The following is a 24010-nucleotide window of genomic DNA, read 5'->3' as shown; positions in this document are numbered from 1 at the left end:
TGCATGTGGACTCCTACCAGGCACAGGCGGACAGGTGCACTCATAAACAGACACTCTCTCACACCCTGTCCAGGCTTGGGAGCCAATGGGCAGTGGTCTGTCTACCAGCCCACAGGTTTAGCCAGTGTCCTAGGTCACCTGGCCTCCTTAGAATCCCCTCAGGAGCTCTGCCCTGCCCTCCCCCCAGCCCATCTTCTTGGGTAACAAAGGAGGTACCAAGACATCATCAGTGGGCCACAGCATTTGACCGTTTCCAGAGCCTTGCATCAGGCAAGCTGCTCTGGGGCTGGGGGTCTGTAACAGTGCATCCAACAGAAATATAATGCAAGCCATGTACACAATTTCGAAATTTTCTAGTTGCCACACTCAAGAAGGTAAAAATAATCAGGTGAAATTAATTTCAACTTTATTTTACCCAATGTATCCAAACTATTATCATTTCAGTATATTATTTGTCTAAAAGTATTAATGAGATCTTTTGTATTCTTTTTTGTGGCTGTGGTATTAAGTCTTCAAAAGCCAGTGTGCATTTTATTTCATTTATTCATTTATTTGTTTGTTTGTTTGTTTCCGGCCATGCCACGTGGCTTGCGGGATGTTAGTTCCCCGACCAGGGATTGAATCCAGGGCCGTGGTAGTGAAAGCACCGAGTCCTAACCACTGGGCCACCAGGGAACTCCCATTGTTTTTTGTTTGTTTTTGCCAGTGTGCATTTTATACTTACAGTTGGAACTAGTCACATTTCAAATGCTCAGTAGCCACGTACGATGCTGCATATTGGGAAGTGCAGTTCTAGAAGACTTGGTCCAGCTCTCAGCCCCAGGCTCTGGGACCTGGGGAGCTATAGGAAGGAGGTGTACTTTGTCTCCTGAGTGTAGATGTGAGGCGTGGGGGTCCACAGCGTGCGGCATTTGGGGAGTGGACTCTTTGCTAAAACCCAGTTCTCCCCTCCACCTGGCGGCTCCCAGGTGTGTAGCTGCTGTTGGGAATGGCATAGGAGAGCTCGAGGTTGAAGAGTCTATCCAGGCCCTAGGCCTCCTGAGATCTAAGAAGTGCAGGTGCCTGAAACCCCAGTCTCAGTTCCCCACCCCCTCCCCCAGTGAACAACTAGGCGGACAGCCTCTGTAGCCAGCGCGGTCATGCTGGCCTTTCCATCTGCCCCCAGGTCCACAGAGTAAGACCCAGCGATGTCAGCCGAACGAACACAATTGCCTGGGCACCGAGCTGTGTATTCTCATGTCCCGCCTCTGCAACGGGGTCCAGGACTGCACAGATGGGTCGGACGAGGGGCCCCACTGCCGAGGTAAGGGCTCTTCCACCTCTCCTGTCCCAGGTGGATGCAGTGAGTTCTCAGGTGGGCACCTGACAGTTTTGGAGGCCCGCCATCCAAGGACTGTCCTCGCACCTTTGTGGGGGATGAGGCCTTGTCCTGCTCCCCTGCGCCCCGGGCACTTCTCTGTGTGTGCTTGGACATGTCACTACCCCTCTCCAGTCTCCAGTTTCCCACCTGTGAAATGAGAGCTTTATACTAGATCAGCGTTTTTGTACTTTTTATTTTTGTAAATAGCGGGGTCTTTTCTTCAGATGGTTTCTTACATGAGTATGAACAGAGAAGAGCAGATGCTGTGATTGAAGCTGGGGTCGGGGGGTTCTGGAGTTTTGTCCCCCTGCGTCCACTTCCAGGGCCCCCAAAGGCGTCCCCCAGGAAGTGCAGATCTTTGAGGCTCTGTGAAGTTGCTTGATGGGAAAGTCACCCAGGCTGAAGAGGGAACTATGATAGGTCAGACTTCCTTCCCACCTGCAGCTCAGGTCACCAGCTCTGCAGTTCTCCCCCTGGAGGCCCCCATGACCCAGGGAGAGTCTGGATCCCACGTGAGCAATGGGAGAGATTCTTTGGGGGCAGGGGGGACAGACAGGGCCTCAGGCCTGTGAGTCAGGGAATGGGGACTTCTCCTACTGCCCTCAAGGTCTGGGCCTGGAGCAGAAGCCTGGCTTTGTGAGTCCCTAGGCAAGCCCCTGGGTGTGGGGCAATCTTCCCTGGGGGGTGGGGACCGTGTCCTGTGCCTGTAACGCGTGTCAGAAAACATCTGCCTGTGGGAAGAGACACATCTGGATCCTGTTCATTGAGGGCAGGGAGTGTGGAGCAAGGGAGTTTGTGGAAGATTTTTATCCTTCCCTTTGGTTGATTCTGCATGTTTTTCTCTGAAGCTCCTGGAATGGGATGCAGAGTGTGGGCCTAGGGGCTGACTTCAATTACCACGCACGTCCCATCTTATCGGATGGCGCGTGTTCAAGTTTGCTTGATTTTGTATACCTGATCAGTATCAAAAACAACCAAGAACCTCGAAAACCTAGGGTTTGGACCTCCTTCTCTGATATTACAGAAGTTGGACCTCATCATCCTCCCACCCCATATCCAGAAGAGAAACTCTTTTCCAGATTTTCCGGAACGAACACTATTTCCCCCCTGTGTTGGGGGGAGGCTGGACAGGGCAGCACACTCGGGCTCTCGGGGAGGAGAAGGAAGAACCGGGGCCCGGCCCCCGATCCCAGCTCCTCCTGGCCGGCTTAGTGCCTCTAAACGTCTTAGCATCTCAGGCAGTGCTCTCTCCTAGGTGGGAGGGGGGGAGCAGGGGTGTGAGGCAGCGGGACAAAGGGGTCTTTGTGGCCAGGCCGCCTGGCCCCATGCAAGGCCATTAATTGGGTCGCTGGTCTGGGGGGGCAGCTGCTCTCCCACCTCTTCCCCCTCCTGTCTCATTCCCTTCTGTCTCCCCTGTGGAAGTGGGTCAGTGGCAGGAGGAAGATTAGAGAAGGATCCCAGGGGAGCCAGTTTTGCTCCTCCTCCTATCCTCTACCTGGACCTTGGGCCTTCTCTCTGAGGCCTCTAGGGCTCAAGGGATGGGTTGCAGGGGTGCTTCTAGACAAGAGCTAGGGTGCTGCACAGAAAGACTCAATTCCATGCCAGCTCTTCACCCTCAGCCCCAAAGCCAACATTGCAGTCCTCGGGCAGTGCAGGCAAGAGGAATGTGAAGGGGATGAGAATCACTGTCCCCACTTCCTGTTGACCCCAACAAACTACCAGAACCCCTCTCCGTGGGGACAGGGAGTTCAGAGCAGGGAGATGTGGGTTCTAAATCATAACGGGCTGTGTGACCTTGGACCTGTCTTATACCCACCCTTGGTCTCGGTTTCCTCACTGACACTATATTTTTAGGGTCGATGCTTCGTAAGCCCCTTCATCTCTGACACTGCAGGCAGCAGAAGTGGTTTCTGAAGGGTTGGGGGAAGGTTGCAGTCTGGGTACAGCTGCCAGGTCTGAAGTCCTGAGTATGTGTCACCTGCTCCCACACAGAGCAGCGAGGACAGTGTTCTCATCTGGGTTGCCAGCACCACTGTGTCCCTACACTCAACGGGCCCACCTGCTACTGCAACAACAGCTTTCAACTTCAGGCAGACGGCAAGACCTGCAAAGGTAAGTGTGCCCACCGCGTGTGCTGGAGGTGAGGGGTAGTGGGCCGGGCTGGGGAGGAGAAAGCAGACGGAAGGCGCAAGACAGGAGGCGGGGCTACAGGCCTTACAGCCTCAGGGCAGACTGTGGGCCCTAACTACTTGCTTCCACCAGACTTCTTTTTTTTTGCAATACGCGGGCCTCTCACTGTTGTGGCCTCTCCCGTTGCTGAGCACAGGCTCCGGACGCGCAGGCTCAGCGGCCATGGCTCACGGGCCCAGCCGCTCCGCGGCATGTGGGATCCTCCCGGACCAGGGCACAAACCTGCGTCCCCTGCATCGGCAGGTGGACTCTCAACCACTGCGCCACCAGGGAAGCCCTCCACCAGACTTCTTAAAAGTCATCTTAAAAATTATACGAGTCAGGGACTTCCCTGATGGTCCAGTGGTTAAGACTCCACGCTTCCAGTGCAGGGGGCGTGCATTCGATCCCTGGTCAGGGAACTGAGATCCCACATGCTGCGCGGTGCAGCCAAAAAAAAAAAAATTATATAGGTCATATGTGAGTTTCCTTGTAAAAAAAAAATTAAAGCATTATAGATAAAACCAAAGTCCCCTTTGACAAATCCTCTTCAGTTCTGGTCCCTTCCCCATCTCTCTGGAGGTCAACTCTGTTACCAGTTTGCTACTTCTCTGTCCAGGCCTTTTTCTGTCCATGTATACATGTATTCATGGAGAATCTAACTGAAAGTACTGTTTATGTGCATGTGATTTTTTTTTTACATAAATATCATATGGTACGTATGCTTTTTTCAATTTTTTCACCCAGTATGTTCTAGAGATTTTTCCATGTTAATACGTAGACATCTACCTCATTCTTTTAAAAACCACTGTGATGTATGACTGTTACCACAGTTTACTTGGCCATCTCCCTTTTGATGCGTAAGGCGTTCCCAGTTTCTTCTGTTACACACCATGCAAACTTTTCTGTTTTAAATTTACCTCCCTGGGGTCTTTGCACAAATGCCACCTTCTCAGTGAGGCCATCCCTACCGCCCTAAAATCCCACCCCCAGCACCTGCATTCTCTGTCCCCTTTCCCTGCTTAATATTTTTCCCTAGCACCAGGCACTTTCCATTGCACTAGTTCCTCTCACATGCCATTTACCTTTTTGTCATATTATCGTAGTAGTAGTATTTCATTTATTATTGGAATTTAAGTTTTATGAGGGCAGCAATTTGAATCTGTTTTATTCACTGATGTATCCCCTGAGCCTAGAACAGTACCTGGCACATAGTAGGTACTCAAGAAATCTTTTCTGAGCGAATGGATAATATGCACGTGTGTGGATATTTCTCCGGGTAGATTCCAAGTCTGGATTCTCTAGGTGATAAAGTTTCCACATTTCTTATTGTAATAGATTCTGCCAAACTGTCCTCCGAAGTAGCCGTAGGCTCGGACACATCCCTGGTGGTGTCTGAGGGCACTCCCTTCCCTGCCCTCGGCGCGCTGGAAGTGACCACGCTCTCTCCTTTTCCCGGCAGACTTTGACGAGTGCTCGGTTTACGGCACCTGCAGCCAGCTGTGCACCAACACAGATGGTTCCTTCACGTGCGGCTGCGTGGAAGGGTACCTGCTGCAGCCAGACAACCGCTCCTGCAAGGCCAAGAACGGTAGGTGGGGTCACCTGTGGCCATACAGCTAGGCGCCCTCAGTGTTGTTCCCTGATGGGGAGTGGCCAGAGAGGTCTCAGGGCCACTTGCCGCATTGACCCTTCTCTCCTCCACCTACAGAGCCGGTAGACCGACCCCCTGTGCTGCTGATTGCCAACTCACAGAACATCCTGGCTACGTACCTGAGTGGGGCCCAGGTCTCTACCATCACACCCACTAGCACACGGCAGACCACAGCCATGGACTTCAGCTACGCCAACGAGACGGTGTGCTGGGTGCACGTTGGGGACAGTGCTGCCCAGACACAGCTCAAGTGTGCCCGCATGCCGGGCCTGAAGGGCTTCGTGGACGAGCACACCATCAACATCTCCCTCAGCCTGCACCGTGAGTCACCTGTTCCAGCTTGGAGGGCAGGGGAGATGGGCAAGACAGAGCCTGTCTGGGACAGAGTCAGAGGGGTATTCGGGATGACCCCCGTCTGGGGCAGGAGCCTAAACAAAAGCTGCTGACGGAGGCCGAGGCAGGGGGTTTCACATGATGACACTTGTTTGGAGCCGGGGCAGAGTTATGGCTGTGCTTCCTCCCCTCTCTCCGAGCTGAGTCTCTGATGGCTCCTGCATTTCTGGCTCAGGGCACAGAAGGGCCTCCCAGAAGAAGTGCCCGATGGGGGCAATAACTGGTCAACCTCCAGAGACCAGGGGCTGTCCCTTTTCAGAGAGAGGAGTGTTCATTAGTCCACAGAGGGGCTTTCCCACACAGCGAGAGCCAGAGCAAGGGAAAGAAGAGGCCTGGAACCAGAGGAGCCTGGCTAAGTTGTAGCTGAGGGCAAAGGAGCCGCGGCCAGGCTGGGTCCAATCTCCTCTTCCATTATTTCTCTTGGGGACATCTCCAGAACGGACTCCCTGCTGCAGCATGGCTGTAGGGGTCCTGAGGCTGTTTCTAGGGGGCTTTGTCGCAGGAATGAGCCCAGAGGAGGAGCCGTGAGCGCTGGGGCCACGTGAGCGTTCTCAGATATCCTGGATGTCCCCCTTTGGGGCTCCCTCCCAGGCCATACTTTGCTGTCTCAGAGGTGGCAGATGGGCTGTCACTGGGGATGGGGCCAGGGCATAGATCCACTGCCTGGAGCCGGCCTGCTCATCTCAGATGCTGCTACATAAACAAACAAAACATCTGGCATCATCACATTTCCAGGAAATGCACCACAGGGCTGAGGGGGGAGGTCTGGCCTACGGTTGCAACCCGCGGGAGAGAGGGTAACTTGATCTGTGACCTTGAGTAAACCAGAACTCCCTGTCTCTGCTTTGATTTCCTAATCTGCATAATGGGTTTGAGCCTGTCTGGCGAGATCAGATAAATTGCAGAGAAAGCCAGAAGTAACTAGAGGCCAGCGCACACAAGGTTTAGGATGGTAAACCTGGGTCCTGTCTAGAAGATCTTGAAGTTCCTTCTCTGGGTCCCCATGTGATGATCCCCACAGAAGACCAAAATCCCAGGAGGACACAAGGGCTTAGTTTTTGAGGGAGCAGGGGTTCCTCCAAGAGCCCCCGCCCTCTTGCAGCCCCATTGTGTGGTCCACACCTCAGCTGCGGCCCTTCCACAGCATCCCAATAGCTGTTGGTGACCAAGGCTCACCTGTGATAGACCTGTCCTCCTTGGAGTGCTGGGCTGGGGGCTGCTGTGCCTGGTCGGCTGAGCTCTTGAGGGGTGGGCAGTTGTGGTAGGTTGGGTAGTATCAGGGTGAGACCCCATGAGACAGCTGTCCTCTCCCTGTTCCTTGTCGACGGTCCCACCCAACAGGCTGTCTGGGCAAACAGCTCCAGCAGTTCCCTCCCTGGCCCTGCCTCAGGGCGGCCAATGGGCTGATGAGCTTGTGGATAGGTGGCTGGCAGGGGTGCCCTGACGGGAACATTTTTTGCTCTGGCCTGGCCCCTCTCCTGCCTTTCTCCCCAGGAGAAGCAGGAAATAACCTCAGGTGGGTGCCCCTCCCTTGGCAAACAGAGCCTTGCCTTCAAAGTCTGCTAGATTCGTTGGACCCCTCTGGGGCAGAGTCCAGGAGGCCAGAAGAGACCGGAAGGTTCTGGGGAGAAATGCTGCTGGGGCAAATGAATGGGTTCCTCTTGCCCCAGCCTCTGTCCCTTCCTCCTGCCCTACCCCCACCCCACGCCCCATGCCGCCTGAATGTCTGGCTGTCACCCTGAGGATGGTTGTTTTGCTCTCATCCCACAAACTAATTATGGGCCCTGAGCTGAGGATGTCGGAAGTGTCTCTCCCCAGCACCCTCCCCCCGCCCCCAGTTTATCCCCCTTCCCAGGAGAGGCTGATGGCCTGCTCTGGTGTGCAGCGTGGCTGGTCCCAGGCACTCACCTGCGCAGTGGGCTGCTGGCCTGTAATTAGCTCCCCCAGGGGCAGGAAGAAGAAAGGCTGCTGCTTTCTCCTGCTTTCTCTCTGCCCTCTGGGGGAGCCCTCTCTGCAATCATGCCATTCTTGGCCGACCCTGACCTCCGTCGGACCCCTGGCCTGAGCCCCATGCAGGGGGAGGAGTCTGACAAGGGAGAGGTGCTGGAGCCCAGAGCCCAGAGGCTGAGAAGCCCGCCTGCTGGTGTGGGAAGAAGGGGGAGCCTGCCCTGGAGAAAACTCTGGAAACAGAAATAGAATAGAAAGAAGGAAGGAGGCCAGGAAGTGAGCCTGTTTCACATGGGTCCTTGGGCGTTTGTGAGCCAGGCCTGCTCTGACTCCTGAGCCCTCGGAGGGCCCCTCCCAGGCCCCACAGTGGCTGGTGCGGCTTCATGACTGGCTCCGTGGAATAGGCTTAGGGCCGAAGTCTGGCCTTTTCCTGTCTGAGCCCAGCTCCTTCCCTCTGTTTCTACTCAAGAGTGGGGAGAGACCTACTGACCGCATCCTCACTCGTTCTGACAGGTGTGTGTGCGTGTGCGTGCGTGTGTGTCTGCGTGTGTGTGTGTGTGTGTTTTCATCCCTTAACAGGCTGGGCTGCCAGCGCTTCCTCCCCCAGCCTGTGTCTTGCATTGGCCTGGGTTGGGGGGTGGGTCTTAGAAATCAGTCCTCATCTCTTCTCCTCCCTCCTGGGATGTAATTCCACGGTCCATCCTCCCCTCTGCCGCTGCTCCAGCAGGACGGGGATGTCTCTGAGGACTCTGATCCCATGACTAGAGAACATGATGGGGTGAGCCAGGAGACCCTCAGGGAAGACCGTGTCCCACCCCTCAGGGCTTACTACTGCCTTTCCCAAAGCCGGAATGCCTTGATTTTTAGGTCGTGTATAGATGTGCGTTTTTTATTGTTATAGTTATGTTTTTATGTAATACCCATTAGAAGCTCCTACAACCAGCATATCAAACCTGCGACTTCATAGATTGTTTAGGATGCAGCAAAATAAGAAAAGTGAGTTGATGTAAAGAAACGGTAGAGCAGGCTGTGCACAAACATGGGAAGCATTTTGAAAGTGACAGACAAAAGACTGAAGTTCTGGAAACCGAGGCCCAGAGGGGTCGACAGGCCTGGCCTGCCCACCCTACCCCCCACTTCTGACCACCCTCTCAAGGAACCTCAGGCCCTGTCCAGCCCCCTGCAGGGCCGCCCCTGGGCAGGGCTGGAGGTCAAGTCTGCTTCACCCCCAGCCCAGCCCGGCCCTGCACTGTCTAGGCTTCACTCCTCTGACCTGTCCTCCCTGAGCTTTGAGGATGTTTCTGCTGTAGAAAGAAAGAGCACAGACTGCAGGGGCGGGGCCCTGGGAAGATGTGTGTGTGTGGTGAGGGGAGGTTCTGAGGTTGCAGATAGAGGCCTTGAAGGACATAAGGTTTGCTGAAGTCACTTCATTCGGGGCTGTGTATGAGGGAATGCTCTGGAGGGGCCCTTGGGGGTCCTAGGGTTTCTTCCCTGTACCATGCTGCATGGGGAAGGAGGAGATTGGAGGGGAGGCCCAGAAAATTCCTCCTAGGCTGCAGGCTGCAAGGTTGCGAAATGGGTCCCCAAGTCCAGCTGGCCAGCTTCACTTTTCCCTCCCTCTCGTGTGTGTGTGTGTGTGTGTGTGTGTGTGTGTGTGTGTGTGTTTAAAATCACAACAGGAAATAGGGCAGTGATTTGTCTAGCGAAGGGGCACAGAAAGAGAGAGTATCTCCTCTGAGTCTGATGAACTGGCTTCCCTGCTGGAAGGGGAGCCATGCTCCCACTGAGCTGGGCACCCAAGGCCCTCTCGGCTCCCACCCCAGCCTACAGAACACTTCCAGTGTCACGGATGAAAACTGGCCACCTGCTTCTTTGGCCTTTCCACCCATTGGGTGTCAGAATATTGGGGGGCTCTCGCCAGCCTGCTCTTGGCCTTGGGCCCCCCGCATCCTGGTGCTTTTGCTTCCCATTCCCATTCCAAGTTTCCTAATCATTTAATGGCCCTTCTCTCCTCTTCCTGGCCAGGCCAGCCCTGTGTCTCCCGGCACAGCTCCAGCCCAGTCCTCTCCTCCCCCGCTGTCTCCTTGAAGTTGCCTCTCCACCCAGCCTGCGCCCAACAACCCCCTCCCTGTTTTCAAGCCAGAGGAAGTAACTTAAGCAAGAGAGATGTGTTTTAGAGCCCAGCAAGAATTTCTCAATAGTGGGAAGACCCTTGTTCTGATTCTGAATCAGAGTTGCAGAGTCCAAGCATCTCATCCCCGGGACCCAGGACTGAGAGCCTGTGTGGACCTGGGCCACTCAGGGGAGGGGAGCGGGGCAGGAAGGGAGCCCAGGGACAGAGCTGACCCAGTGTGGCTGATCCCCGGACCTGCTGGTGGAACAAGAAGGGCTGAAATCAGGACCCAGCATGAAACAGGAGTGTGAGCACGTGCCATTTAGCAAAACTTCTGCCAGGCCTGCCCGGGGGTCTCCTCCCTACCTGCAAAGGCCCCGGGCTCCCCAGCGTCTCCCCCAGCCCTTGGGTGAGATCCCAGAGTGGCTCTGACAAGCAAGAACGTTGCGTGACAGACGTCTTGTCCCACTGTCTTAGGCATCCTCAGGCCAGAAAAGGAGGATCCTGGCAATAGAAGGGAAGGAAAAAATTAAGTCCCAGCTCTAGGACAACAGAGTGAGCACTCGGCATTCACCAAATATTTGCTGAATGAATCAGTACGTGTGTGTCAGGTGCTAGGGACAAAAATGAAAGACCTGCCCTGCCCTCACAATATTTGTAATCAGGTAAGCAGGCTGTGATAAAAGGGGCTTATGGAAGCCTGCAATACAGGAATTTTCCTTCTGGGGGCCTGAACTATCTTGAAGAATAAGTAGTAGGTGTCAGCCCCAAACTGCCCACCTGGAGGGCCTACCTTCAGTCAGGAGGCCACAGGGCTCTGGCTGGAGGTACAGATGGAAAAGGTGAGGAAGGATGGGGTTGAGGTGAGGGAGGATCGTGCAGTGGTATGAACAACAGCTCCCATTTGTGGAGCGTTTATCATGGGCCAGGCCCCATGCTAAGTGCTGTTAATGTACCATCCCATCCCAGATCCGCAGACCGAGACTCAGAGACATCAAGTGACTTGCCCATAGTTCCACAGTTGGAAGGTGACAGAACTAGGATTCACACCCAGGCTGTCAGTGTCTGGAGGCTGTCTGGGCCCAGGGCAGAGCAGAGTGATGGGAGAGGCAGGGAAGTTTTCTGGAATAAGGGCAAGAACTCGGTGTCTTCACTGGGGATGCAGTTAAGGTGGAAATGGGATTTTCCTTCCTCGTCCAGGGACCTGGTCCCTATTCTGCAATCTTTAGGTGTATGGATGTGTTGGGGGATATTTCCTCAAGGCATAGAGACTCTCCTTCTTCCCCAGAATTATTTTAGGAAGAGTGGCTAGAATCCTGCGGCTGAAGTTAGGGTCTTCTTGGGAATGGGCTGGGGCTGTTGTTTTTGGAAAAGCAGCCACCAGTTTAGGGAGACGCCTCTTGAATGACGTGAAGGAGGGCGACGTCGAGGAAAGCTGGAGTGGTGGCGAGTGCCGAGCGCTGAGCATCAGCGTTGGGGCACAGGGAGGGCTCAGCAGTTACAAACACACAGCCCAGGTCTATTCTGGGGCCTGGAACTGAAAGTCCTTTGTGATATCGCAGGCAGGCTGTGGTCTATCCTCTGTCTTATTACCCTCCCAGCTTCCTGGCCTCCTTCTCTACCCTGGGATCCCTAACCCCTCAGCCTCCAGACCAGCCCCACACTCCTCCCATCACCACACAGCATCCCACCCCTTGGGTTTACAGGATTCTCCCGTCTTCAGGATCTCTGGGGCCTTTGGCCATAGAGCCCTTGTGGAGGGTGCTGTGAGGTGGATCAGTCCCGAGAAGGCTGGGCCACGAGGGGCCAGCTGCCCTCTGGGTGTGTGGAGACAGAATGTCAGGTCCTGCAGGCCGAAGCCCAGGACTCCAGTTGCCCCCTCCACGCCCCGGGACAGGGGGCAGTGGCCCAGACACTGCCTGCAGGGAGCCCGGGAGGGAAGGTGCCCTCTCCCGATCTGAGCCCGTCTCACTACACTTGGAATGGGAAGAGTGGCCCAGCGTGTGTGTGCGTGTGAGTGTGTGTATGTGTGTGAGTGTATGTGGTGGGGTGTGCAGAGGAGTCTGGACTTGAGAAGAGAGGAAGATAATGTGGTGGAGGGGTTGGATAACAAAGGATTTTTGCTTGCAACTAATAGTCTCCAGCTGCAAAAATACCAAAGGGGAGCCCAGGCCGGGCTGGGGACTCCAGTTCTTGCCAACTCCTCACCGGCCTGCTGAGTGGGGCCCTGCCTGGCCTTTGGGAGGTGGAAGAGGAGACGAGCCAAGGGTAAACATCTGAGAGCCGGACGATCCCTCTGCCTTCCTTCCCAGGCCAGCAGGGAGGCTCGAAGGTCAGCCATCCTGAGGCTGCAGGGGAGGACGTGGAACTGCATCTGGGATGGGGGGGCATCAGATCCCTTCAGGTTTCTTCCTCCTCCCCTCTTGCCGAGGGAGGGTGGATCGGGGAGCAGGGGAAGGGTGTTGCCAGCCTTGGAGCTGGGCAGTGACTCAGGGAAGCCTCAGGAAGTTGGAGAGAAGGACGCAGCTGCCCCAGCTGGTGCTGGGAAAACAGCTTTGAGTGATGAGGTTCGTCTACATGCCAGCATCCCCCAGACCCCCACCGTGCCCACCAAGTAAAGGGCACACAGCCCTGTTTGCCTTTCACCCACCCTGCTGGCTGCCTGGGACTGCGGCAGGGTCCACCCCTCCCCCCCGCGCCCCCCCCACCCCGGCCCCAGCTCCGGACCTTGGTTTCCTCTGGATGGGGTCCAGCAGCGTTCATTTTCATCTGTTTTCTCTGTGGTCACAGTGTGGGGTAGTTTGCTCGCCTAACCCCTGCACTGGGCCCTCTTCCTCCCCGGCCTGGGATCCACGCGCCCAGGCTGCTCTGCCCCCTCTCTTTGACCTTGTCAGGAGGGGACAGTACTGGGGCTCCGAGGAGAGAGTTGCTGGGTTTAGGGACACATCAGCAGTCACAGGGGTAACACCTCATCCCTGTGACCTCTTTCTCCAGGCATCTTGGGGTGGGGTTCAACAGGGGGGACCTGAAGAGGAAACTAGTTTGGTGAGAGTCTCAGACTGGCTCTTTCCCTTCCTCCCTCAGCCTAAGTCCTGTGACTGTGAGTCAGTGTCAGGGCCTGGCCAAGTTCCCTGGGAGCCGTGTTCCTGTTCCCTGTGCCCCCCACCCCTACCCACTGTTAGGAAACAGCCCCTGAATCCCTGTGAGGGAGGGGGGAGGATTAGGGAGGGCTGAGCAGAAAGCCTAGTCATTATACCTGTAGCCGTGTAGGGATTGAATAATCCTTACCAGGTTGAGTGTGGCTAGTGGGGATTTCAGTAAAAAATAAATAAATAAAAAAGTTTCAGCCAGAGACAGGTGGTCCAAAGACTCCTTTACCTGCTGAGGAAATTGGTGGAAGTGGAGTGCAAGGCAGGGGTCCCAGGGAGTCATTGTCTTGGAAACATCCCTGCTTGCAAGAGGTATCACCTCTGATAGTGGTAGTTGGAGGGGGCAGTGGGTGGATGGGAGCCAGTGGGTCCTGGAGAGAGGGAGCCACACCGCCCCCCAGGAGGCCAGCAGGGGTCCCGTCTCCAGACTTCCTGCCTCCTAGACTTCCTGCTGCCCTTGCCCCACCCCTGATCTCTTAGGCCCTTTTTGCCATAGACTGAGTATGGGCACCTGGTCTCCATCCTCTTCCCCCACTCCCACCCTTCTGAAGCTCCCCTTCTTTCTGAGCCATGCCTCAGTTTACCTTCAGAGTCCTTTGATGGCTCTCCTCCTCTGCACTCTCTCCTCCAGCCCTATATCTTTTTTTTTTTTTTTTTTTTTTTTTGCGGTACGCGGGCCTCTCACCGTTGTGGCCTCTCCCGTTGCGGAGCACAGGCTCCGACGTGCAGGCCCAGCGGCCATGGCTCACGGGCCCAGCCGCTCCGCGGCATGTGGGATCCTCCCGGGCCGGGGCACGAACCCGCGTCCCCTGCGTCGGCAGGCAGACTCTCAACCACTGTGTCACCAGGGAAGCCCTCCAGCCGTATATCTTATTCCCTGCTCCTTCCCACCCTTCCGAGGACTGGAGGAAATTGAGCAATAGGGACATTGAAGAAACAGGGGAATGGGAGTGAATACAGGAAGTTTGGCCCATGCCACTGGTTCCAACCTTTTGCCACCATGGACCTTCCCTTTTCCATCTCTGCGGGCCCCTTATTTGGACATTCTCTTCTCTCAGAGCGGATTTATTGATGGATACCCTGCTTTTCCACTTTTAAAAGTCATGCAGCGCGTACAGCTTCCAGTCCGTGCTCCTAGCTAGTGTGATATAACTCGACTTACCATACAAAGATGATGAAAGTCCAGCCAAAAGCAGAGATGTGTGATGTTGTATTAGCCTGAGTGCTCTTATCTAAAGTAAAAACAGATTTAAAAAATTCTGGAATGAGCTAGTAGACCTATCCTCACTGCCTTTTGGAACCCCAAGAAGTTGGTCCCATTCAAGCAGGGGCTAGAGTTGGGAAACCTGTCCGTCAGCCAACCAGCCACCAATCATCCAGTGCCCCTGTGTGCCCGCCCTGAGCTCGGCATGGGGAGCAGGGCGGTGTGGGAGGATACTCAGAGACTTCTCTTTGGAGAGACCCTGTTGGTGAAGGGTGGCCAAGAGCACAAGGCAAAACGTGCCGCTGCCAGTAGCTCCCGTAAGAGCTCAGGGAGGAGAGACAGCCGTGGCATGGGTGGTGGAGGAGGGCACCCCAGAGGAGGTGGGCTTCCCACGGTAGGTTCTGCACCAGCAGAGGGTGGGCATGTCTGTGGGAGGACCTCCCCCATAGCCCTTTCATTCACACTCTCCAGACGTGGAACAGATGGCCATCGACTGGCTGACAGGCAACTTCTACTTTGTGGATGACATCGATGATAGGATCTTTGTCTGCAACCGAAACGGGGACACGTGTGTCACTTTGCTAGACCTGGAGCTCTACAACCCCAAGGGCATTGCACTGGACCCTGCCATGGGGTGAGCGGGGCAGGCAGGGGCACTGGCCCTGGAACAGGGAGGCAGAGGCTGTGGTAGAAGGGAGGGTGCCCGGTGTCCAGACCCCATTTAACATGCCATCTGCTCACAGGAAGGTGTTCTTCACTGACTACGGGCAGATCCCCAAAGTGGAGCGCTGTGATATGGACGGGCAGAACCGCACCAAGCTGGTCGACAGCAAGATTGTGTTTCCTCACGGCATCACGCTGGACCTGGTCAGCCGCCTCGTCTACTGGGCCGATGCCTACCTGGACTACATTGAGGTGGTGGACTACGAGGGCAAGGGCCGGCAGACCATCATCCAGGGCATCCTGGTGAGGAGGAAGTCTCGGCCGGGAAACCCTTCTCTGGGCCTCTTGGGAGGGCGGGGGACAGAATGGGAGCGTGGTTGCCCTGAGCCCTCTGGTAGGGAGGGGGTGGGCACGAGCATCTGGGGGAAAGGACAGAACATGGCTTCCGCTCGGACGGCCACAGTCATTTTAGAGACCACCTTTTACTTCCCTTTTCTCATTTGAGTTGGGTTCTTACAACAAGCCCCTGGAAAATGAGCGGTCAGGTGTCTCAGTTCCCTTTTGGCGGCTGAAAAAAGGCAGGATTCAAAGAGGTTAAGTGATTTGCTTGAGGTTACACAGCTGGGAAATAGCACTTGAACCTAGTCCAGAAGCCCTTCCAGTTCAGAGATGACACCTCTCTTCTGGGATAATTAGGGGGACCCTCCATCCCGATTTGCCTGAGACTGTCCCAGTGTCAGCCCTGAAAGTCCCCTGGGCCAGTCTTGGACAAACTGGGACAGTTGGTTACCTTAGCTACATTATGCAGGTAGCAGAGGCTGTTATCAGGCTTGCTTGGGGCCAGTCTGTTCTCTCAACCTTCCCAAAAGCTGGGAGCTAGAGGCGGGCTAAGCATGTTCCCTGTGGACAGAGTGTAGGGCCCAGCTCTACTTCAGTGCAAAATCATCCCATCATTGAATATGTGCCTGGTTCTGAGAGGGACATGGTTCCTGCCCTCAAGGGGTTTGAGCGGAGTGGGTAGAGTAAACCCACAGATCACCAGACAGTGGATTACAGCCAGAAATGGAGTGTGGAAGGAGAGACTGTCCTCTCTGGTTAGAAGGTTCCAGAAGCCCTTCAAAGAGATGCTCTGTGAAGGATGGATGGGATTTGACAAGCATATCTCAAGAACAGGATAGTCCAGAGGAGACAGGAGTAAAGCACGGAGTCAGACAACCGTGGAGTGAGTTTGGGGATGCAAGTTATGGAGTCTGGAAGAGAAGCTGAGGGGCTCACCAGGGGCAGAGGGAGGATTCTCTTCTCCTCATGTTGACCGTTCCTGCCTGCCCACCTCAGATCGAGCACCTGTATGGCCTGACCGTGTTTGAGAATTATCTCTACGCCACCAACTCAGACAATGCCAACGCCCAGCAGAAGACGAGCGTGATCCGCGTGAACCGCTTCAACAGCACCGACTACCAGGTCGTCACCCGTGTGGACAAGGGAGGTGCCCTCCACATCTACCACCAGCGGCGTCAGCCCCGAGGTGAGCGGGGTTCCACAGCCCCGCCAGGGACACCCCTGATTCTCTCGTGGTATGACTGCTTCTCCTAGCCATCCACCCCAGACTACCTCCTCTCCACCGTCTGCTTCCCCCGCCGCCCCTTCCTGCCCGTCAGCCTCCAGATCCCACCCCGAGGGAGCCCCTTGCCCCTATTCTGCTCAGGACGTAGATCACCCCTCCCAGTTCCCTGGCTGGTCTAGAGTAGAAGCGCCTGGCTGTGGGCAACAGTGTGACTCTGTCCCCTGACCACAGAGGTCCCCACCCAAGAGTCTGAAGGCTGGGTGGTGTCAGAGCAGAGGAATGCCAGTCCCGTGGCTTCCAAATCCCCAGAGGGGACAACAGGCACAAAGACCTTAGCAGGAGGGAGAGTGGTCAGACTGCAGGAAGCCTTCTCAAGGCCTGGCACAGGGGCTTCGAGGGGTCCTGAGCAGCTCTCCACCCTGCCCCAGTGAGGAGCCACGCCTGCGAGAATGACCAGTACGGGAAGCCAGGAGGCTGCTCCGACATCTGTCTGCTGGCCAACAGTCACAAGGCGCGGACCTGCCGCTGCCGCTCCGGCTTCAGCCTGGGCAGTGATGGGAAGTCGTGCAAGAGTGAGTGACAGGGAAGGGCTTGTGTGCCTGCTGGGGTGGGACGGGAGGGGTCCTTACCCGCCTCCCACAGCCCAGCTGCATCTGTCTGAGATGCAGAAAGATGGTAGGGGCTTACCCAAAGTTTCGCCCTGGTGAGGGACAGGGATGCGACTTGCACTCCCATCCGAGAGCAGGGCTTATCCCGCTCCCCCACTCAGGCTCCGGAGAACGCTGTCAACTGGCCCATTCATCCCTTCATTCCTTCCTTCATTCAACAAGTATCTAGTGAGCGCACACTATGTCTGGCACTGTCCTGGCAGTGAGGGTTCAGCAGTAAACAAGATAGACGTTGTCTCTGGCCTCATGGAGCTTATAGTCTGGAAGGGGAGGCAGACAAACACATAAATAACTTGCGGTGAGGGTAGGTGTTAGGAAGAAAATAAAGTGCAGCTTAGAGTTAATGACAGCGAAGGCTCCAGTTTAGACGACAGTCAGGGAAGGCTTCTCTGCGGAGGCGATAGTAACGTCAAGCGCGCTGTGAAATGAGGAAGTGAATCATGAGAATCATGTACCTGAAAGGAGAGCGTTTCCGGCAGAGGGAATCTGTAGCGCCCAGGCTCAGAGGCCAGCGTGAGCTTGGCGGGCCGGAGAGCAGAGAGGCGGCAGGGGGACGGGAGCGGGGCAGCGCGTGAGTGAGGGGAGATGAGGAAGGGTGTTGGATTATATTCTAACTGGAATGAGAAGCTCTGGGTGGCTTAACAGATTTGAGTCACGTTTGTAGAAATGATCACGCTAGCTGCTGGGCGGAGGATGGGCAGCAGGGAAGTGGCAGGACGCTGTTTTGCGGCGTAGGCAAGAAGTGACATGGCTTAGACTAGGATGAACAGAGGAAGTGGTCAAAAGGGACCTGATTCCAACATATTTGGGCCGCTAATTTCACTACTCAACAGAGGGCACTTACTGAAGACATGCTACTTCCACCCCATTTCTCACCCCTAGGGTGCATAGGAAAAACCCCCAGGGCGTTGTTCCCTGGACCTTACATGCTATGTGTCTGTCCATGTGGTTCAGACCCCCTGCCGTCCCCACACCCTTGACCCAGTACAGCCGGGGCGTTGGCTGGGTGGTGGTCGTGTGTGTGTGTGTGTGTGTGTGTGTGTGTGTGTGTGTGTGTGTGTGTGTCTGACTTTGTGCCCCTCCTTGTGCCTGCCTTAGAGCCGGAACACGAGCTATTCCTCGTGTATGGCAAGGGCCGGCCAGGCATCATCCGGGGCATGGATATGGGGGCCAAGGTCCCCGATGAGCACATGATCCCCATCGAGAACCTCATGAACCCCCGGGCCCTGGACTTCCATGCTGAGACCGGCTTCATCTACTTTGCCGACACCACCAGCTACCTCATCGGCCGCCAGAAGATCGATGGCACTGAGCGGGAGACCATCCTGAAGGATGGTAAGGGCCCCAAAGTGGGCGGTGTGTGGATGGGACCCCCAAGGCACGTGCCCACCTGAGGCAGGAAGTGATTGGGGGCCTGGGCGTCTCTCTCCTGGTGCCCTTCCAGCGTGGAGAGTCCCCAGCTGACTGGCTAGCTGGGCTGGTTGGCATGGAGATGAGGGGATAGACAGATTGACCCCTGGGTGACCCCCTTCCTGGCTGAGCCGGGAAGAGGCTGGAGGATGGATGGCTAAGGCCGTGTGGGCCGTCCTTGCCAGCCTTGGGGAAACTCAGGGTCTCTCTGCCGTTGGCTCTGAGCCCCGGAGCTTCACGCGGCGCACAGCCGGGGAGAGGCCTGAGGCTCTGAATCGGCGCAGACACACCGGCACACGTGTGTACACACAGGGTCTGTGCAGCCAGACCTCACGGCCGCCAAGAGCTGCATGCTTACATGTCCTGAGAAAATTGTGTTTTGTGAATGGAATCCAGTTTTTCCCTCTGAGCTGCCCCAGCAGGTCCGCAGTGCACTGTCTTCTGAGTATCCATCGGCGTGGAGGCTCTGAGCCTCCGAGCGCTGCACCATGCCTCCCGGGTGTTAGGAGCTCCCAAACGTGCACTCGGGCCCCCAGGACAGGGCTTCCTAACCAGTCAGTCTGGCTGGTGCTGGTTACCACCCCTTGGCCTGCTCTCCATCCCCCACCTCGGCTCAGAGAACCTCAGCCGTCAGCAATCATAAGACTTCGGGGAAATCAAAAGTAACTCCTCCTCAGGAAAGGACTGGGGTTCCCTATACCAGGGATGCTATTTAGCTTGAGATGAAGCCTGTGGCTAAGTGAAAAATCACTCCCTAACTTACTCATTTTGTTAGCTCAGGAGTTTTAGGCCTGGGATGTGGCGTCGCACTTGTGCCCAGAGCCACATGCCTATTGCTTCAGCTGTCCACCCCAGCTCAGGCCCTGACGTGCCTTCTCAAGTGAGCCCACGTGCGCCACGTAGGTTTTCTTGCTGCCATGTGCAGCTTTTTTTTTTTGCGGTACGCGGGCCTCTCACTGTTGTGGCCTCTCCCGTTGCGGAGCACAGGCTCCGGACGCGCAGGCCCAGCGGCCATGGCTCACGGGCCCAGCCGCTTCGCGGCATGTGGGATCCTTCCGGACCGGGGCATGAACCCGTGTCCCCTGCATCGGCAGGCGGACTCTCAACCACTGCGCCACCAGGGAAGCCCTGCCATGTGCAGCTTTGAGAGACCCCGACTCAACACAGATGTGGCAGCACAAACGACCTCCCAGGCTCCTTCCTCCAACCTCTCATTCCATCCCATCCCAGCCACTGTCTAGGGCACAGGAGTCTCCCTGCATTCCCCACTAGCCAAGTGCTCCAAGGTGCAGGTATCTTAAGAGCCAGAGGCCGGCAGATTTGAGCCTCCTTTGAGGCTCTCCCTCCTTGCTCCGCCCCGCCCACTGCAGGCATACACAATGTGGAGGGCGTAGCTGTGGACTGGATGGGGGACAATTTGTATTGGACGGATGATGGGCCCAAGAAGACCATCAGTGTGGCCAGGCTGGAGAAGGCTGCTCAGACCCGCAAGACCTTAATCGAGGGCAAAATGACACACCCCAGGGCCATTGTGGTGGATCCGCTCAATGGGTGAGTCCTCCCACCGCCTTGGGAGGGGAGGAGCCAGGGACTGCATTGGCCTCAGGACTGGGGGATAAGAGAGAGAGTGGACAGGGGAGGGCAGCCGAGGTGGGATGCTTCGGTGAGAATTGGGCTGAAAGGGGAAAAGGTGTCCCCACCTACAGGGCAATGGGAGTGATGCTCTAAACACATACATAGAAATCTGGTCCTGTCACTCCCAGCGGGCCCTCCCCTGGCTCCCCTTGCCCTTATCAGCCCCGGGGTCCTACAGGGTCTGCCTGCAGCTCGTTTGACCTCATCTGCACCTCACATCCTGCATTTGCAAGTTCTGTCCCCACTGCCTGCTGTCTGTTCCTTAAACCAGCACTCCAGCTCTTCCTGCCTCAGGGCTTTTGCTCTTGGAGTTCCGCTGCCTGTGGGGCTCCCAAGTATTTGCATATGTGGCTTCTTCTCAGCATTCACATCTCAGCTCAAATGCCACTTCCTCAGAGAGGCCTTCCCCACCGGCTGCCCGGGCACTCTCCATGCCGTGCCCCTGCTTCGAGTCCCTCCTGACTCCTATTGCTCTGTGTTGTGTGTGACCCTCTCGACTGACTTGTGTCTTGTCTGTGTCCTGGGTGGGACATATCCGTACGAGAGCAGGGGCTTTGGCTGCCTTGGTCTCTGCTGGGTCCTCCAGCGCCAGAACTGTGCCCAGCTCAGTAGGCATTCAACAAATATTTGTTGAGTGGAGGAATGAATGAATGAAATATGTGGGCTGAGGGTGAGCAGGGCAGGAAGACCCCCGTGAGAAGCTCTGGGATGCCCGTCTGGATTGGGATCACAGGGGGGGATGTTGATGGCAGGGGTGGCTATGTGGTGCTGACCAGTAGCTGCCCACAGGTGGATGTACTGGACTGACTGGGAGGAGGACCCCAAGGACAGTCGGCGAGGGCGGCTGGAGAGGGCCTGGATGGACGGCTCACACCGAGACATCTTTGTCACCTCCAAGACAGTACTTTGGCCCAATGGGCTGAGCCTGGACATCCCAGCTGGGCGCCTCTACTGGGTGGACGCTTTCTATGATCGCATCGAGACCATCCTGCTCAATGGCACGGACCGGAAGGTGGGCAGGCGTGCGCCTGTGTGTGGGTGTCCGTGTGTGCATTGCTGGACCACATTTCTGTGCGGAGAGGCTGTGTGTCTGAATGTGTGGGCGTCTGTGTGTGTCCGGGCCTGTGTGCTTCACGTGTGTTTACCTGTGAGCCTGTGGGTGTGTCCCTCTGTGTGCTTGTGTGCCTATGTCTTACGTTGTTCGAGGATTCGCTTCTATCAGAGTATCTCTGTGACCATGCACGTGGTCTGTGGGCCTGACCGCCTGTGTGAACACCTGAGCATACACATCGTGTGCGCCTCTGCCTGGCTGTGCACGTACAGGCAGCACACACTGGCGTGTGCCTGCACTGTGTGCCCCTGTACAGGTGCGAGATGCCTGGAGACGGTGTAGGCGCACGCTCGTTCATTCCGGGGGCTACGTCTTCATTCATGAGCCCCGTGCAAGCTTGGTGTGGACCAAGCTCTTTCATGGTGTGTAAGGCCCTTTATGGTGTGGCCCCTGACCGTCTCTGTGGTCCTCTTTCACCCTCTGCTCCCTGCATCCCGGCACTTGGAACAGCAGCACTAGACAGCTTTCAAGTCCAGCACACGTCAAGGTGCTGCCCTCTTTGCTGCTGCTCATGCAGATTCTTCTGCCTCCACCCAGCTCCTCCTCAGCTGGCACAGCACTCAGGGGCGGGCCGCCTCCTCTGGGGTGTCGTCTCCAGACCCCTCTCCGCCGTGGACAGCCTTGTGTGCCTTTCCTGAGACGACAGGCAGCTCTAGCGAAGGGCTCGCGTCTTTTCCATTTCTTAGTGCTGCCTTAACAGATCCTGGCAAACGTGTGGTGGATGAAGAAGCAAATGTATGGATCCTGGCTGTCTGCTCGCTACTCTGTGTGTGCGCGTGCGTGCGCGCGTGCGCCTGTGTTGGAGAGACATGAATGAACACGAATCGGCCCGAGAGAGGACTGCGGGCAAAGCCCCCCGTCAGCGCTCTGCTGGCTTCAGGGCCTGGCACTTCATGGCGTGCACCCCTGGGGGCTTCTAGGCTGATGGCCAGGCCATGGACATATGAGTGTACAGAACACTGACCGCCCCCGGGCCTCCCTGAGGCACCCCCACGTGTCTCCCAGCTCCTTGGTAACCTCTTCTCCATTCCTAGATTGTGTACGAGGGTCCGGAGCTGAACCACGCCTTTGGCCTGTGTCACCACGGCAACTACCTCTTCTGGACCGAGTACCGGAGTGGCAGTGTCTACCGCTTGGAACGGGGCACAGGAGGCACGCCCCCCATCGTGACCCTTCTGCGCAGCGAGCGGCCCCCCATTTTTGAGATCCGCATGTATGATGCCCAGCAGCAGCAAGGTACCCCTGGGCTGGGACTTGGGTCTGGGGTGGGACCTAGATCGGGGGGTGAGGGCACTAACTTTGGAGACTCTCGAGAAGAGAGGCCCCCACCCCAATTTGACCTTCTGTGTTCCCTATCTCCCCCCTGCCCCATGACTGCATCTCCTCTTCTTCAACCCCTCCGTATTTCCTCTTTCTGTCTCATCCTTTTAATGCGTCTCCTCCCCCGGCCTCTCATCTCCCCTCTCTGGCCTTTCCTGACCCTGCTGAAACCCATCCCCTGTCCTCCCTGTCCTTCCTCCTCCCACCCGTGACCCCTCCTTCACAGTGGGTACCAACAAATGCCGGGTGAACAATGGCGGCTGCAGCAGCCTGTGCCTGGCCACCCCTGGGAGCCGCCAGTGTGCCTGTGCTGAGGACCAGGTGTTGGACACAGACGGTGTCACTTGTTTGGGTACGAGGGGCCCAGCTGGGGTGGGAGGTGGGGGAGCAGACCCCAGCAGGAGGAGGCCACGGTGTCCCCGTCGGAGATGAAGGAGGCAAAGAGGGCCCTGGGGGCAACAGGAGGTGAGGGGTGGGGTGAGAGAAGAAGGCTCTGAGGGCTGGAGGGGTGTTTCGGGGTGACCAGGGTGTGGGAGGTTTGGGAAGCCATGAAAATCAGGGAAACCAAGTGAGGAGCAGGACAGCTATGGAAAGAGAAAACCATTAACGTTTTACATTTATTTAATTGGGTAAACATCCCATAATTTACTGAACCATTTCTCTACTGTTGGACGTTTAGGTTGTTTCCAGTTTTTTGTTGTAATCACAGCCAGCATTTATTGAACACGGACTATGTACTACGCATGGTTATAAGCAGTCCTCATGCAGTAACTTATTTACTCCTTAAAATATTCCTGTAGGGAAGGTATCTTTATTACCCCAATTTATAGATGAAGAAATTGAGGCCCAAAGTTAGAGCAGGGGTTTGAACCCAGGAACCCTGACCCAGAGTCTGTTTATTAATCACCTGCTCTGCTATTTCTTATAGCTTCATGCCTTCCCATATTCTGGATGATTTCCTTAGGATAGAATCCCAGAAGTGAAAATGGGTCAGTGGGCCATAGTGTACACCTAAGAGTGAGTGACTGAGGCCAGGTGCAGGGCAAGAGGATTGGTGAAGAGGAGCTTAGAAACTGAGGGGCCAGCATTATGGAAGAGTCACCTGTGTGCACACTGAAATCACCAAGAATAAAGAGGGAGTGATTATGGAGAAAGTGACCCTGAACCAGGAGCTAAAAACCCTTAAGGATGCTGGGGACTAGCCTGGGGTCCTTTGAAGTAGGGGTTCGTATATAGTCTAATAACATGAAAGTCAGTACTGATTTTTCAGAGGGGAGAGAGGGAGAATGGTCTGGAAGCACAGGTGAGGAGCAAGGCGGACACATACAGCCTCCAGGTCCAGTGGTCCTTGGGACCCACAGGGTTAGAGAGGGTGAGAGATGGGTCAGAAAGGCATGCACAGAGCAGCGGGGGCCAGGGCCAGGGACTGACATGGGCGTCCTGGGCTTCCTGAGCTTACCCTGTGCAAACACAAAGGACGAAGTGATTTCACCGCTGATAGCCAAAGGCAGGAAAAAGTCCAGGGACCAGAGCAGGGGCCGAGGGTCCTGGAGATGACTTCCAAGGGGCAGTTCATGGAGATGGCAGGGAGGGGCAAGGGGCGGGCTGCTCGGTGGGGACAAAAGGATGGGGGGCTCTAGGCTCTCTTGG

The 24010-nt window shown here is 56.0% G+C and overlaps 1 protein-coding gene across 2 annotated transcripts in view; it reads left to right on the top strand.

The window, feature by feature from the left end:
• LRP1 (LDL receptor related protein 1) overlaps positions 1 to 24010 on the top strand; it is a 78574-nt gene that overhangs the window by 10307 nt on the left and 44257 nt on the right. For both annotated transcript variants that reach the window (XM_033866425.2, XM_033866426.2), the window contains 13 exons: positions 1166 to 1303; positions 3353 to 3472; positions 4992 to 5120; positions 5241 to 5504; positions 14461 to 14623; positions 14733 to 14955; positions 15988 to 16177; positions 16645 to 16788; positions 17983 to 18219; positions 19665 to 19845; positions 20719 to 20941; positions 22075 to 22276; positions 22587 to 22712. In XM_033866425.2, the coding sequence (XP_033722316.1) occupies positions 1166 to 1303; positions 3353 to 3472; positions 4992 to 5120; positions 5241 to 5504; positions 14461 to 14623; positions 14733 to 14955; positions 15988 to 16177; positions 16645 to 16788; positions 17983 to 18219; positions 19665 to 19845; positions 20719 to 20941; positions 22075 to 22276; positions 22587 to 22712 (2340 nt within the window). The remainder of the gene's footprint in view (positions 1 to 1165; positions 1304 to 3352; positions 3473 to 4991; positions 5121 to 5240; positions 5505 to 14460; positions 14624 to 14732; positions 14956 to 15987; positions 16178 to 16644; positions 16789 to 17982; positions 18220 to 19664; positions 19846 to 20718; positions 20942 to 22074; positions 22277 to 22586; positions 22713 to 24010) is intronic.

The sequence above is a fragment of the Tursiops truncatus genome, chromosome 11, assembly GCF_011762595.2.
Source record: "Tursiops truncatus isolate mTurTru1 chromosome 11, mTurTru1.mat.Y, whole genome shotgun sequence".
In the NCBI taxonomy this organism is placed as follows: Eukaryota; Metazoa; Chordata; class Mammalia; order Artiodactyla; family Delphinidae; genus Tursiops; species Tursiops truncatus.
This window is presented reverse-complemented; position numbering and strand designations above follow the sequence as displayed.